Source organism: Pelmatolapia mariae, linkage group LG12, assembly GCF_036321145.2.
Source record: "Pelmatolapia mariae isolate MD_Pm_ZW linkage group LG12, Pm_UMD_F_2, whole genome shotgun sequence".
In the NCBI taxonomy this organism is placed as follows: domain Eukaryota; kingdom Metazoa; phylum Chordata; class Actinopteri; order Cichliformes; family Cichlidae; genus Pelmatolapia; species Pelmatolapia mariae.
In genome coordinates this window covers 28,764,240-28,781,346 of record NC_086237.1, presented here as the reverse complement: position 1 = coordinate 28,781,346, position 17,107 = coordinate 28,764,240, and the positions used below count along the sequence as shown (strand labels likewise).

The 17,107-nt window shown below is 39.7% G+C and overlaps 1 protein-coding gene across 2 annotated transcripts in view; it reads left to right on the top strand.

Moving 5' to 3' along the window:
- The first annotated feature begins 3,311 nt into the window (after positions 1–3,311).
- The window catches only part of efna5b (ephrin-A5b), a 97,970-nt gene continuing 84,174 nt past the window's right edge, over positions 3,312–17,107 (top strand). For both annotated transcript variants that reach the window (XM_063490203.1, XM_063490202.1), the window contains exon 1: positions 3,312–4,439. In XM_063490203.1, the coding sequence (XP_063346273.1) occupies positions 4,315–4,439 (125 nt within the window). In that variant the 5' untranslated portion in view covers positions 3,312–4,314. The remainder of the gene's footprint in view (positions 4,440–17,107) is intronic.

Here is a 17,107-nt window from a genome sequence, read left to right as displayed (position 1 = left end):
TTCATTACACAGATCTCCAGTACAGTGCTTGATCTACTGTATTCCAATGCTGCTCGCTATCTCTGTAAACACGCAAAACATTATGGAAATGACATAGACTGTAACACATAGTGATGTAGTGTAAAAGTGTGGGAATATGTTGCAAAAATTTGATGATGGGGACGTGAACACATTTGGTTTATTATTACTCTTCTTATTTTTGTGTATTGGATGAAAAGCAAACATTATAACAGAATGGTGCCACTTTGACTGTGCCTCTTTGGTGGTTTAGGTTTATATCTCTTTTGATGATAGTGCATAAATAATTAATGAAATCTACATCTAATGGAGGATGCAATAAATCCTATTCAGAAAAAGAGAGTTGATTGTGCCGACAGTTTTAACTAATGCTTTGCTAGGCTTTGTTTCTTTTTAAAAATGTATTTATTTTAAGAACCCATGCACAGAATCCTCTTTGATTTTCATGTCTATAATTGCTTGTTGGCATGGCTGACCTTCCATGTTGACACCAACGAGCCGCGTTCTCACCTCTTCCTCCCAACTTCTGCTTCTCTATAATTGTCCTGATAATAAATGAACAGTTGCATTGAAATAGGTATGATTCACCCACCCAGTCAGTCAGTCAGCCTTCCCATCTCACCCTGCAGTGACCCTGCCTGCGTGAGTGTTCAGATTACTGTATGTGAGAGGAGGAAAATCTCTGGCTTAAAGCCAGACACTTGTCATTTTGTAAGAATGACTATATATATATATATATATATATATATATATATATATATATATATATATATATATATATATATATATATATATATATGTGTGTGTGTGTGTGTGTGTGTATGAAATTGAATGATAAAACCTTCAAGTAAAAAAGTGAGAATTACATGACACTGCAGTAAAATTAGAAAGTACTCTGCTCTGTAAAAATAAAAAATACACAATTCATAGGGGGCGTTGGAGGATAATAAGAACATACAATGAGATGTAAGCAGCAAGTAAAAAAAATATGAGCATGCAAACTTTCATCCATTTAAAAAGAACACACGCATCACCTGGTCACTGGTTGTTTATGATGGTATTGTTTTCCTCCGCACTAATCAATCAAATAGGAAAATAAACCCCGCTTTTTGAAAATAGAGTTCAAGCCATCTTTGCACCGCTCGGCGGGAACATGTGGATGGAGGTGAGGGAGAAAATGGGCCTGCGTGAGAAGTAATCAACGCAGCCCACTATGATGGTGACAGCAGGTTAAGAAGGGGATGGGGAGAGATAGCTCTGTTCCTATGCCAGAGAAAATGAAAGCAGCTGGGGGTATACGCTGTGCGCGCTAGTCAGTCAAACATGCTTGTTATCAACTTTTTTTTCCTTTTTTTTGGATGCTAGTGTGTATGTGTGCATGTGTGCGTGAGAGAGACGAGACACAGCAGGAGAGGAATGCAGTCATGGTTGTAAAGTGGGTGTGAAAACAGCCATGTTAAGTGACCTCCGGGTTGACCTACCCACCCCTCCTTCCCTAGTAGCTGATAATGTCCTCCCTTCGTGTGTGTGCGTGTTTAAAAAAAAAAAGGCTTGAAAAAAGTGTGTATGTCATAACATTTGTCCAGGATTGTCTGGTGCTGATGTCTGTATGTGGTTGCAGAGTGAGTGTCCTGCCAGCGTGCATGTGCGCGCTGATAGATGTAAGCGAGTGGTCCTTAGTTTACACTAGTCCAAGAGAACAGGTCAAGAGAATTATCTTAAAATATTAGCTGCCCTCTTACCCTTTCCTCCCTTCTCTTGTCTTTCCACTCCTTTTTTTTTCTCCCCTCCTGTTTTCTGAAAGGGACACAGCACCTGTTGCACTCACATAAAGTAGACATTTTTGGAATTTAGAGTGAAATGCCTTGATTTTCTTGACTGTATAACAGAGATATTGATGTACCAGGCAAGGTTTTATCTGAATGCACTAATTTTTATCAATAGTTTTATATTAGCTATTTGCTGACAGTGATATTAGAGATATGGTAAATGTAAAAATGAAAACAACAGAAAAAGTAGCTATAAACTTTACTTACCTGTTTGTAATGATCACATTTATTGCTCATGCCTATTTTAATAAATGTTATTTTCTAGATTTACATTTTAAATCCCACTTATTTAAACTTGAATGTGCTTGTTGTTTTCACTGGAACTACTTTTTCCACTTCCTCCACCTGCTCTCTTCCTTTCAAAATCATATCTGCTTTGTTTAATATCTCACTTATTTTTACATTTACACAAGATGGGCAAATATTTTAAAGTTTAAAGTTAAAGTTTATAGTATGTCTTCAATATTATTACTGTTATTTAAAAATCATTCCGAATGGCCACATCGGTGAAATTTCACCCCATAACTCTTGCCTCTATAGGCTGTTCATATTACACATTATTTTCGCTGCGGATGTCCCATCTGAGTTTAGGCCTACAGCTTATTTTCTAAAGTTTCATAAATCCTCCTTGTGAGCATTTGTCTGATTAAGTCGACGACAGACGCGCTTCCCCTGGCGCACTCGAGCTTGAATTTGTCCTTGGCTGAGTCGGCGACTCGCCACTGCGGGGCGTCTGGGCGCTGGAGCAGCTCCTCGAACCGCTCCAGTCCGTTCCCAGCAACAGGCTGCCCCGCTACATCTGCACGGGCAATGCGTGGGCATCATCTCTCAACACTGCGCTATCACGCAGAAGGGCTGAGAAGTGTCGCTGCCCTCCTCCTCTAACTGTAGATCTGACCTTTGTGGAGGTAAAGTACTTAAAATTAAATACAATATAAAAAATTATATTAAATATATATTTTTGATGAAAAAATGAATGGGCAATGAAAGTACAAAGGAAAATAACATGTTAATATTAATTATCTTTTTCCGTATAAAATCTAATATATTTATGTATAAAAGTATTGTTATGTCAACATCTTGGCCATTACCTCGTTACAGGCTTCCTCTTGTTAATAGAAAAAAACAACAACTTAAATTGAAATGAGAGTGTAACTGGAGCCCATGGTCTTCTTTGGTCCGCTGCGTCCGTTTGCATGTAATTAAATTGCGCCGAGCGCACTTATCAAGCGGAGCTGACAACGTAGTGTGGACAGAGTATCTAAAAGCGGTCACTGTCCCAGCTGTGCGCACCTCTTTCCATGTCCCCTTCCAGCTCTACCTTTCGGTAATTGAATTAGCTCGGTTTTAGGTGGGGGGAGGGGCTTGGCTTTGTTCGAGAGACGCCCATTCAAATAATTTCAAACCAATGGGACTATCCCCCGCTCCGTCGTAACCAAACCCACTCTCTCACTCGGCGTCTCAAGCTGCCTGCTTGTGCCCTCACCTTCCTGCGTGTCCCGGCGTTTGAAACCCAAACATAAGAAAAAGAGGAAGACTTCATAGCACGCTCATGGGAGAACGCAGTATTTTTTTCATGCCTGCACGTCGCACGATGGCTTATATATGAGGAGGACAGTTTGGGATGCGACCATAAACAAGCGCCTCCACGGACAGAAGCGCATGAGAAAACATAACTCTGTCCTCCCCGACACCGAGAAGGACTCCTCCCCGCATCGGTCGTGTCACACCCGGTAAATCGCCGGGAAAGGATAACATTCTTTTTTCACGCTGGAAACGAAAGACCGATCCCAGCTTCCCCCATTCATTTCTCAGTGACTGGCTGACTGTATGGCTTTAAAAAGTTGCCTGGAAAACATGGACATCTGACGTGCGCCTTACAGCGTCATTGGACACATTGATTCCCCCCTCTCTCTTTTTTTCTCCATCATATCTTGGGCTGGCTAATCCCCTGCGCTTTCGGTTTGGAGTAAAGAATAAGTGTTCAGCAGCTGTCATTTGCCCTGACACAGGCTACATCCAGTAGCTCCCTGCAGGAACACGATCACACCACAGAAGACACTGCCTGTTGTGCTGCGTATTGGTGCCTACATTTGCTGCTCAGTGTTTGTGCAGTAGATGGAGAGATATTTTGTCACCTTGATACGGATTTGTTAGAGTTGACAACCTTCACCAAATAAAGCTCATGATTCATCTGAACTTTCTCTCTGCGTCAGCGAGAAACGCGTTGCTTTTGTAACTTCACATTTCCTTCGACCCGAAGAAGTGTCATCCGAACTGTCATTAATGGTTTTCCATTCGTTTTCTATGTTGTGCGCATTTGTATTTGTTTAGTATTCACAAACTGCGCCAGAAACACGCGGACACGTGTGAATGAGACTCATCACCTGTCCCGGTTGAAACGCCCGTGCAACTTGACTGACTAACCTACGCTGAAGAGGAATACGTGCCGAAGTTTGCTGTAGTGATGCTGCAATTGGAAATGGTTGTCTTCGTCTGCTTGGTGCTGTTGATGTGTGTATTTAGCCAGGAGCCAAGCTCCAAAGTGGTGGCCGACCGCTACGCTGTCTTCTGGAACCGAACCAACACCAAGTAAGTGGCTTCTCACCGGGCAGGTTTAACTACGGAGGGACGGCGAGGTTCCTTCTCTTATGTACGAACGACGGGTTTTCAGGTTTGCCGGACCACATCAGTATTTATTCTCCGCAGTGAGGGCATAATGCCAGTATCTGTAGGTAAATGCTACAACCAAGGACAGGAAAAACCCGCTGTCTTATTTTCAGCGCGAGGCTGCTCATAAAAAGCGTACCTGCCGAGAAACTATAGATTAAAACCGTGCGTAACAAGGCCCGGACATAACCTGTAAAGCCTAATGTTCCTTCGCTTTACCCGCTGTCAGTATCGTCCTGATAAGGAAAGTAACCATTTACCCTCTTACAGACAGAGGGACTGTGCTATACAATCAGGATCATTATCTTATGTTCTTTCTCTCCTCGGTGGACTCAAGCTGTGCTTGACACGACCCCACCGGAGCCATTAACACCTGTATCTTATTAGTCTCAGCACAAATCCAAAAAGCCCATTTACCTACAAAATATGGTAATTAATTTCCTCGCTTTTAGATTACATGCGTTGGATTGATTCGGAAAACTCCAGTTATAGGAGTAACGCCACGAACAGGCCAAATGTCTCAGACCTGTGAACTACGGAGCAAGGCTTCTCTGTCTCGCTTGTGCGTTTTGCGTTCAGGGCATTTATGGCTTCGTCACAATATAGAAACTCGAGATACTGAACGTAGGCACAGATAGCCTATATGTCAGTCAGGATTAAAGAATCAATTTTCCATATTTCAGGACAGTTACCGTAATGTAATCTAGACGCATTCGGCGATATCAACACATCTAAAAGTACCTAAAGGAGTGCTTCCTAAGTACAGAGTAACCACAGCAAAAAAAAAAAAAAAAGACAGAAAATGTCAAACTCACATTTGAATAATAAAAACACGCAGTAAATTAAATCCGAAGTGACGTTATCGCCAGTTTTGAGAGTTTTAATTGGTCAAGTTTTATTTTTTCTTCTTTAAGTTGCTCCTTGTTAAATTTGTTCTCGGATCACCTTTAAGGGTTGCTGGAAAATTAAGCAAAATGTTATCAATGTTTCTTTAGTTCATACATTTAACAGTCAATGTGAAATATAGTTTGTAAAATTACATTTGTACAGCATTGAACTGTAGCATGTGTGGACTTAATACAGTGAAGCAGTAAATGAAGCATGTCGAAATTAAGCAGCGTTTTTCAAGCTTTTAGAGAAACTAATAACAGATGTTTTGCTAAAATTAAATACAAGAATACTAATTAACTGTGTCATCTGTGAAAGGTTTAATTTGCCTTAGTAAAGAGATGGCTGTTTAGTGTGAAAACCAATAATTTGTCTTCTTAAAATATTGTTCTTCTTTGTTATTCTGAAAGAGACAAAGTTTTTCTTGAAATTTATTTATTTATTTTTTACTTTTTTCATAGATGTGAAGATAAATTGTTACTTTAGAGTTTAGAGGATATCTATCTTGTCAAAAAATGGAACAGTTAATGTAACTGTGAAAAGAGGCGCTTTTCACTTTTTATTTTAGGAAAATAAAGATACTTATGTGTTCAGCATAATTAGATTCACCAAAACTCAGTTTGTAAGTGAGAACGTAGATCAGTCACACTCGGCAACTTCAGCAAAGCAAAATAAAAGTTTGTGAGAAGTGCTGCAGTCCTCAAAACTGAAACTTCAACAGCATTGAGTTAACCTCAGTGTACGTTGTGGACATTCGTTGAGACAGCATTTCCCACTAAAAGTCCCTTATGGAGTTAAACTGTACAGCCTTGTCTCAGGCTTATTAAGTCTAAATGCTGCTGGTTGAGTTTACAGAGAGATTTCACTGAGCTGCCAATGGCACTTAGTATTTGTTGAATAAAATGCTTAACACAAAGCCATTAATAGCATATGCTGAATTTGTTGCACAACTATTTACGTTCAGTTTGAAATTTGGGAAAACATGATTTATTGCTTGAAACAATTAGTGGTCAGGGTTACAGACGGAGGGCTGACTGTAAGCTTTCTCCTGAAGTCGGGGCCAGTCTAGCAGGGTGTGTAGATTCTCGGCCTGATATACCGTAGACCGTGACTGCTGTGGTCTTGGTCCCTATTCCAGCTTACCCTGGCTGTTTATTTATGGAGCGCTTTCTTCAGTAGAGGCAAACACAATTTTAAGTTAAAGTTTGAGTTAAAGATTTCTGCTGTTGATAGACACACTTTCATTAGTCTGCACATTTTTTTTTCCCCAACAAAACAGTTTTGACTTGACTTGTCGCTCTGTTAACTTGATATCTTCCAGATGTGCTGACAAGTTTCAGTAAAGAAAAAAACAACAAAAAACAAAGTACAGTTTAAAGAAAAATGGAAATATAAGTACATCTACGTTTGATCTTTGATCTGACATAGGAACACGGAAAAAAGAAACGGTGAGAGTGTAAAATACGATTGTTGTGATCCGTGTTGCGCTTTTACGGTCTTTGAGTCCGCTGTAAAATCACAGAAACAGATAGTTTCTTGCATCTCATCTGTTTCTGAGGCTCTTAGTTACCCGAGGAAAGGAAACAGGTTTTCATGCTAACACCAGTCACTCTGTTCTACTTACTCCCAATAGAGTTTGTTTGACTCTCACCCCTGCAGGTCTGAGGCAGGAAGCCAGAAAGGTAATGTTAAAAAGCAGTGAAGAAAAGGAGAGAGGCAGAGATGGCAAACGTGTGTTATTGATGACTCAGTTAATAAATATTGAGTCCCTTTCCTCATGCATTACTGTAGAAAGCTGGTGTGGCATGGTAGTGGAACTTGTGTGCGTCTGCCTTTTGTTCTGAGGCTTCACAGTCACACTGAAAGAATTTACAGCGTCCCTGATCACAAACAGACTCATTCGCACGTTACTTTCCAATTGATTTACTGCTATCATCATGTAATTCATCAGAAATGTTATTAGAAGGTAACTTAAGAGTTAATTCCATGTTTTTTTTCCCCCCTATGTTTGAATCAGCTCATATTCTTAGTTGCTGGTATCTGACCACAATCATTCAGGGCTTGTTTTACTACCTAGCGAAAAAGCCATTTGTCGCCACTCCTTTTTTGCTCCGTGTGAAACTGCAGCTTCCTCGAACTTGAAAATTGCCCAAGAGATATGATCCATCACACTAACGCTGCTCTTTGAGTTGGGTTTTGTCATAAAACCTCTTTTGCTTTTAATTCATTTAACCAAATTGGATGTTTCACATCAGTGTGCGCAATGTGCTGTGCTCTGCTTGCTTACTTAATCACCTGAAATGCACAGAAATAATTCTTCTAGAGAAAGCTTCTGTATGGAAATGCCAGGTGAAACAGCTTGACTCGTAAACTTTGCTACATCTGTTTCTGTCCAACATCAATCAGCCTGAAACTGTCCGCAGGAACGTAAACATGAATTTGTCTGATTTCAAGTGTCATGCCGTGCTAAATGATTTGAGAAAGTCTGAAGTCGATGTAAACGGAAAAAGTGAAAGGGCTCAAAGTTTAAACAGTGAGCTATGCTTTAGTTTCACTCGCTGATATACAAAGCACACTGCGGTAGACCTGCTTACAGACCGTCAGTAACGTCGAACCGGGAACCTCAGATTGGAAGTTTTTGTGTTTGGAATAAAACTTTCTGCTTTTTTTTCCCCGTTTTTTTTTTTTTTTTTAGTTTGCATTTTCTTCAAAAGTTTTCTCATTCGAAATTATAACTGAATTACACATTATTGTGAAATGCTATTTGTGCTCGCCGTGCCACAGTCATTTCTGCTGGGTGTTTGTGTTGTTCCTGATCTGGGTACAGGCTGAGGGGGGTTTCCTTGCCGTTTTGTTGGCTTTGTTCCATCGTTGTCTCTCACGGCCGCAGCATGAGACCAGAAACTTGCTAACTGCATTGTTTTTCTGAATAGCACCTTTATCTTTTAATCTCCCTCTCTCTCTCTGTGGGACATTTAAACTTTCTCTTTTAGTTTTCTCTTTGATAGTTACTCATAAGAATTATTAGCATTTTTGAGGATGTTTGGAGAAATCCTGGATGAAACCCTAAAGTTTTATCTGAAAGACTTCCATTAGTTTGAAATAACACTTCTCTCTGTGGAATCTGTCCCTCTGCTATCTCACTAACTGTCTTTGCTTGCGAGCATTTATTCCAATAAGGGACAGACAGTGACTCTAATGATGTCTCAGCTGTAATAGCGAAGAGATGGCTTTCTCTTCCATGCTCCCCCTCCGTCCTTTCTTCTTCCCCATATCCCTCCTTGCCTTGATCCCGTGCTGCCTCTCTGCTCTCTCCGTCTCTTTCGCTCTCTCCTTCCTTCCCTTTCTCCCTCTCTCTTTTTGTCTCTTCTTGCCAGGCGCAGAAAATGAATGAATACAATTAGATATTTTCAGAGTCCCTCCACGGTTGATGGTGGAGAAAGACGCGCAGAGGTCAGGCACACTCTGAGAGGAGCTCAGGGAGAGGTCACACACATACGGAGAGGAATAACGAAGCAGAAAGTTGGCTTGCAACAGACAAAGTAGTAACTGCAACTCTCCTTGAAGTGGAAGGTGTTATTAACATAAACAGTTTGATGCGGTTGTGGTCATGCAAATTGCTCAAGGTGATTTGTATTTTGCTGCATAATTTGTAGCTCAACTAATGAAATTTTCTAACAAGCTGCTTTAGACCTGTATATAGTAGTGTTGCTCCCAGTATTAGCTTGCTTTTGTTGCTGTCTTGATTGGCTCATCTTTGTCTTTGTTTGTATGTGTGTGTGTGTGTGTGTGTATGCCAAATGAGCCATAAGGTCATAAAGGGCTTGTTTCGTCTTCTTCATATTCCTGGATACTGCAATAATCACATGTTTCTGCCTCTTACATCTCATTACCTGTCATAGACTAGTGGGTCATGAATATATGTATTATCAATCTGTGCTTGCATGTAGGTGCAAATACTGATTTATACTAAGGCACAAATGCATAAAGTTGGAAAATCATAGTCTCTACATGCATTTGTCTTTAACAAATGGGGAAAATTTTATATTACGTTATCATTCGTATGATTACAAATTCTAAATACCTGTAATTTTTAAAGTCAAGTTGATATTGCCTTTGATTTTTGGCCCTGTTTTAGTTGCTCCTAACCTCCTCATCGCTTTCATCCTGACTCACTCTGTGTTTTACTCTTTCCTCTCCCTCCGTCCCCCTGTCTGCAGGCTGATTAGTTCTTGTTAATGACCCCTTGCTCTGTCATTTTTTTTTATGCTTGTGGCATTGGCAAGCACAGCCACCAGCAGAGCTGCAGGGACGGCGAGCGGAGGGGACACAAAGAGATCGAGGCAGAGAATAAAGACCAAAAAAGAAAAATATAGGACTTGATAGAAAACCAGCAAATTGTAATGATAGTGCTGGGCAGTATAATACTTTTATTCAGTTTAAATGTAGTATTTTCTCACCAGACATGTAAATGCACTTTCCATTTAAATTAGATTTTTTTTTTCTATTAACTAGAAAATGAGCCCAGCAGGCAGCAGTCAATGCTTAGTCAATGTGCTTGGCAGAGCAGCTGTTCTTCAGTGAGCAGTGGAAGAGGGGTAGGGCTCTTGGCCGTGACCCTTGTGAAGGAACTATGCAGCGGACAGAAGCAGCCCTGTCGTCGGGGGCGACTGGTCAGACTGTAGACTTGCATATGCTAATCCTGGTGAAAGCACCTTATGACAAAAGTACGGAAGTGTATTTTTATATAACTAAATATACTTTTATATGTTAATATTTTCATCTATGTCTATAGATATATATATCAGAAAACTCATGTTTTTTCATTAGTAGATGTATATTAATGATCATGACGAAAGTAGCAATATCATACTGGTAAACTGTAAAATTACCACATTTAAATGTTATTTACCCCAAAAAAGGCAGGAATGCTGTAAAAATAAAACATAATTTCTGAAGCGCATAATTCCCTTGCCCGGACAACCACACATTAATGTCCAGGTAATTGTTTTCACACTAGTCACTCCAAGGTCAGATGGTGTGCTGAAACACTGCTATCAGCTGAGTGATCTACTTTTCAGCCCTCATTCAATCGTTGGCATTCAACCCATGGGGGAAACGGTCTGTATAGTTGTACTTGGAAACAATAAAGTATTTACCAGCTTATGCAACTTCCACATGTGCAAAGCTTGGTGCAAGACTTATATTCTGTTATGAAAATGAAAAGAAAAAAAACCTTTACCCTTTTTTTTTTTCTTTGTTGCCTTTGTACTAGATGCATTTGTTTTTTATTTGTGGACTGATTTATTTGTTTTTTTTCCCCCCCGCCACTATCGCAGGCCTCTCTGGCTAAAATTAACCAAAAAAAGAAAAAAAAAATCTAAGTTGTATATTTTTTTTCTACCAGCTCTAATTTTTTTTCCTCTAAAGTGAATTCATATCATCTGAGTCCAAAGTGTACTCTTACTGTGAACACGTCAGGTTAATTTATGGTTTAAATAGTTAAATTAAACAAAGAACTAAGTAGAAAATATGTATAACACATTTTAGGAGATCAAAAAGAGTGGTCAACAGGAATAAATAATCACTGTAGTTTTAATGAGGGTTCAAACACCAATCCAGAAAGCTCGCGCGTTTGTTACAGATTCTCATTCGCGGCTGAAAATGGCGCTTAACCATATCCTTCTTCACGTTCTCTGCGCTCTTCCATAAGATGGAGGCCTACAAGCAGCTGTTATAACGCTCGGTTGGTCTATCCCCCCTGACCAGAAAGGGGCGCTACTGAGAGAGGTGTGATAGCTTCTGTGCCCTCTGATCTCAGTTGAAAGGAGTACTGTTGAAAGATATATATATATATATATATATATATATATATATATATATATATATATATATATATATATATATATATATATATATATATATATATATATATATATATATATATATATATATATATATATATATATATATATATATATATATATATATATATATATATATATATATATATATATATATATATATATATATATATATATATATATATATATTGGTATAGACCAGCACTTGACCTTGTTAGACTCATTTACTTTAAACTTCATATTATTTTTACAGGAACTACACAGATACGTGTGTAATGCAAAAACAGTTGATGGGTTTCTTTAAAAAATAAATAAATGTTTTCATTTATTTTGTCACCCGTCACTATTTGAACTGGAAAATGTGATGGGAGCGATTGAGACTGTTTGGGTTTTTTGCCAGGCACATTTTCCACAGATAATTCCTTTCATGGTAGACTGGCTTCGGACTGTACGCTGCCGTTTTCCTTATTTAACTTGGGGTGCTGCGGGGGAGTGACTGGATGTTTTTCTAGCTGGGCAGCAGTGTGGAGAATAGATCCCAGAAGAGAACACATCTCAAGCTTGTGAATAAAGACCTAATTGACAGGTTGTAGCCAGTTGTAAATGACTCATGAGGTAATTCATCTTCACAGACAGACTGAGAAACACACAGCGGGGTTGTAAAGTTGTGTGGTCTTCTTTCTCTTTGGTATTGATGCAATCTTATTGATATATTTGCAGACTTTTACACCCCCGTCGCAAAAACAAAAATTAGAAAATATAAAACACTGATTTTAGATTAGGACGGCGTTAACTCCTTCACCACCTGTGATTATTTTAAAATGGCTGACACAGCCTGTTCTGTTTTCAACGAGTTCCTTCTTGTTTACAATAACATGGCCATGAAAAACTGGACTAAATATAGGTCAAAGCACAGAAATGTAAGCAAACAAACACAAAGTCACACAGTGCTTTTTTTCACTTCGTTAAGTCTGTGGTTCTAACAAGACATGACAATAATAAGCTAGCTGCATTAGCTTGTTTGAACTGACAGTAGAGAAAAATACTAGCAGCCAGCGGGCCCCCCCCCCCAACGCTGCGCTGCTAGACTGAAAGGCAGCCATTGTTCTGCTCTCTCTGTCCACTCCACATAGCCAGGGCTGAAAGTAGCGCATGCCTTTTAATCGGAGGGGGAAAAAAAGAGAGGCCAAAGGAGAGGAGTGAGGGAGAATCACATGAATGGCAAGGAGAAAGGGAGCGCGAGCAGCTGAAGTAGTAGTATGCTTTTGGACAGAAAAAGGGAGGAGAGGAAGAGCATAATGCAAGTGCCAGACACTGGTGGGGCTGCTATGTCGTAGTAGTAGCCAGGGGTGTCACAGTGTTTGGAAAAGAAAAGATGGCATTCTCTCTTATTTCCAACTGCCTTTACCCATCTTCTCTTATGTTCTTCCCTCAACACCATCCGGCTCATCGACCCCCCCCCCCCCCCCCCCCCCCCCCCAGTTCCTGCCCCCCTCAGTTCCTTGTCTGGCTTTGCCACATTTTAAAGATGCATGCAGCTCGCCGGCTGTCTCTGTGTCCCGGGTGGCGGCTGTGGTTGGTTGGTTGGTGGTAGTTCTCCTGGGGCTAAACTCTGGGTCTTCACCCTGAGGAGATGTTGTCTTTACGGTTTGAGTTTAGTGACACTGGGGCTTTCTTCCACAGAGACGGGATTAATCCTGCTCAGGTTTAGACCCCTGCTTTTGTTTCCTCTGACACTAAAGACTCCCACACACAGGGTTGTGTTTACTCGGGAGTTGGTGCTGTGCTACTAAGTTGCATCTTATTCTTAACTACTGTGACACATTGCACGCTGTGCCCTTGAAAGTGCATTTTCCACTGCAAAGCATGTATCACAGTCAGAATGCCAGGGTGTGTGCTATGTAGCAGCTTAATGGAAGGTTTCGTTCCAAAATGGTAGATATCTGCTGTGGCGACAAATTGGTACAACAAGAGCGAGTCGTTTTTGTCCTCAGAAGTAAATGTACTTTAAAAGCAAAGACTGTGATGAATAGTGTGGATAATTACGCATGATTGTAATTCAAATGGTAGATATCTAAATGTGAAAGAAATCTCTTCATATTTGTCTCTCTAGCTGCGCCACCTTGGAGTTTAATAACTCTAAAAAAAAAACTAATGGAAATGAAACAAATGAAAATGATCTTTTAGAGATATCATTCTGCATTTCTCAAACTTCTTGTCAAAATGAAGTTCAGTTTAGATATCTTTTTTTTAAATCACTATCTACTACTACTACTACTACTACTCACATTAAAAGCGCTTTTTTCCAGTTGTACCCTCATGGGTCCAAGCTTTTTATGAGGCAACAGATGCCGATGTCTGATCCAAACTTTAAGGAGAATCTAGAATCAAGCAGTTAATAAATCATACTTTAAAAATGTGTAACACTGAACTAAGTCTAGCATCCTCCGCTTTGATGGCTTTGATGCTCAGACGAGTGTGCGTTTTGTGTTTTTTGGCGGCATCTTTCTGTTTACTCGCATGCCAGTGGCTAGTTACTTGTGCGCATGCTCGAGTTTCTGTTAGCATGCGTGGTTATCCTGAGACGACCTCTGCTTCGAAGCCTGCTTTAATGAAGCAGCAGAAACGCATACCCACTACTACGGCAGAGCGCAGCACTATTCTTGACCCAATTCTCTGAGCCTGCTCCTCTGAGAGCTGCTTGATAGTTTTCCCATTTTGTGAAGTTGCATTGTGTTGTGCATGTGCGCGCTGCTTTTTGTTTGTGTGATGGTTGGTATTTCGGTGTGAAACTGTACTGAGTGTGGGTTTTTTTTTTTTTTTTTTCCCTGAAGTGAAAGTGATTGATCCCCTGAATGTGTGATGAAACCCATCTTCTCCCTCCTCCTCTCATCTCTGCCCAGCGTTGACTGGTCTGGCTTATTCTGAACATTATCCCACAAAACCAAATATGACACCCCAAAGAACATAGACCGACGCACATGCATGCACATTTACCACTCCGATTTAGGCGGGTAGTTCATTATTTCTTTAGCGAGGTTCAAGTTGCAGGAGATGTGGTATTTAGTCCGCTTGTTTATTTTCTTCCTTTAAATCAGCAAGCAGTGAGGCTCAGAGTGCAGCAGCCTTTGAACCGCGGCCTATCCCATGACTGCAGCCCTGAGTATTAACCCAGAGCCACTGAGAGGCTTAAAAAGCCATCAGCTCATTGTCCGGAGACACAAAAACCCCCTTCCTCTAAAATCCCCCCACCCCATCCATCTCTTCTCTTTTCCTCCTTCCCTTCATTCTTAGGAATGCCTTGAGCTGGCCTCTGCTGGCATTCATATTAATCAGTTTTAAGGGTCTAATGAGATAAGTGAGACTTAAGGGGAGTCCCCAAAGTGGCCTAAGCCCTCCAGATAAACAGAGGTGATGAGCGCTGCCTATGGCTACATCCTCAGGAGTGTGTGTGTTTTCTTCAGGATAGTCATGCATACAAAAGTTTTTAATGTCCTTAATCTCACTGTTGAGCTTTGAGAATCAAAACAATACCAAACTGGATCAGTCATCACTTGCCTCGTAATTGTAGAGGTGATAATGGACATGGGTTTTGATGCTTTGTTGGCTGGGTTCCAGAATTTTTTTTAAGGTAACTAGTTCCTACGGGCATTTTTTTGCCCTTAACACATAGCTGCTTTTGTCTTTCTTACCTTGCCTCGTATCTCTGAAATATAGGACAGTTGGTTTACTCCCGCTCTTTTGCTCTTTGTGCCATATTGTCCCCTCTTTCCTGTCTCTGGGATTACCAGATCTTTAACTGTACTGCACTGGGGTCTTGGGATCCCGCTGAGGTGACCCAGCATGCCCACTGTTAGCATTAGGCTCCATGTTGTGGCTGCAGCACTTGAGTGACAGTTGCGTCCACACTCCACCTCCCCCTGGTTTTTGGGGATTTTTTTTGTTTTTTAAAAAAAATCTTTTTTCTTTTTTTAATCCGTAACCTAGCCCCTCCCACCTCTATGTCTATTGTTCGTGTGTGTGTGTGTGTGTGTGTGTGTTGTTGTTGTGTTTTTTTTTTTTTGTTTTTTTTTTTTTTGAAAAGCATCATGAAATAAAAATGTGACGCTAGCCAGAAACATGGACGTTTATATATACAAGACACGCCAGAATCGAGTTTTGATTTAAAAAATGAATTCTTTAGAAAACTGTGATTACAGCTACTTGGTAAGAACAACCTTCTTAGGCAAATTAAATGATCCGTAATCTGTAATAATCTGCTTCAACTCCACGTGTAGAGTTCTGTTAGAGTACTGTTAGCGTACTGTTAAACTTAAATATTTGATTTATGATTTTATTTATTAAATTATTTCCTTTAAAGTTCAGTTCAGTTCATTTTTATTTCAAACATGTGCCTTCACAATCATTACAAAATATCATTCCACTTACATACATACATACACTTATTAGTCCCTACCCCCTCAAATTTTACCTCTCATTGATTTAAATTTTTTTTAGCCTTAAATTAAACAAACAACATATGACGAAACGGTCTTCTTTCTTTTGCACATTTGGGTTCTTGTGTAACAGATGGCCTGGTTGAACTATACAGTAGAACTACTGGGAGGCGCGACAAGCCATCAGAGTTCAGTTTCACCTGCTGCTCTGCTCCTCAGGGCCGTAGGACCCCACGACCGGAGACATTCCAGCCAGGATTAGTGCGTTCATGGCAAACGGAAGCACAAATAGGAGGGAGTGAAGTGGCTGTTCACTCTGCTTTTTTTTTTTTTTTTTTTTAAGAAGCAGAGGAGCATTTGGCCCGCCTGTTGCTTTTAAAATGCTTTTCAAATTTTATAGCATCACTGCTTTGTCTTTTAAAAAAAAAAAAAAAAAAAAAAATCTAAATACCATTTTTGCTTCTGTTCAATACAGTTTAAACTGTTACATTTTGCGCACATTTAATACAGAAAACATTCTTATTTATAAAATATTTACAACAAAAAAAAATTACTGTTTCATTAAGAGAAGTAGCAGCTGCTGCTATGAAATTAAATAATTAAAATAAATAATTGTGTTAATCCAGATATATTTATTAAAAAAAAGCAACATCTTACTGGATATCCAACAGTCAAATTCCAGTATTTTTTTTTTTTTTTTTAAATTTGTTTAAAAATTGAAAATATATTTTATTTACATTGAATAATTGCTCCCTTATATATACGTGTGTGTTTTGGGGGGTTTTTTGTTGCAAAGTTGCCGTCTGTTTAGGATTCCTTTCATGGAAATGCCTGAAATTTTGCAGATGTCTCAGTGGTGATATTTTTTTATGAGGTACAGAGTTGTGGTAGACCATTAGTCCGCAGGAAATGAGATGCCTCATATTTCTCCTCTATTGGATTAGAGTGCGTGCTTGGCTTTGGGTGGAGTGATGAAATATTCATTACTGTTTGTGATCTCTAAGAAGAGTGGTACTTCTAAACCTTAGCACGCGATTTCATGAAACATCTAGTACAGGTAGCATGCTTTAAGCCTGAAGGCAATGAAAGGTTGTCTGCTTAACTAATTTCACTGACCTTTCACAAACTTTCACAATGGCTACCATGACCAGAAACATTTGTTTGCCTGTTTTTTGTTTTTTTAAATAAAGGCTCATCTATATATCCATATGTTTTAATAATCTTTTGTTTGTATAAGTGCATATCATGATAACTCTGCCCCTGGAGTCTGGCTTTCTCGTCAACAGGGTGACAGGTGTCATTTGCAAGGCCAGTGAAGGTATCTGACTTGTCAATCTGTGAGCGGCATTGTGTTTGCAGCAGCTTTAATAATGCAATACAGTCACACTTTCCATGTCCTTTC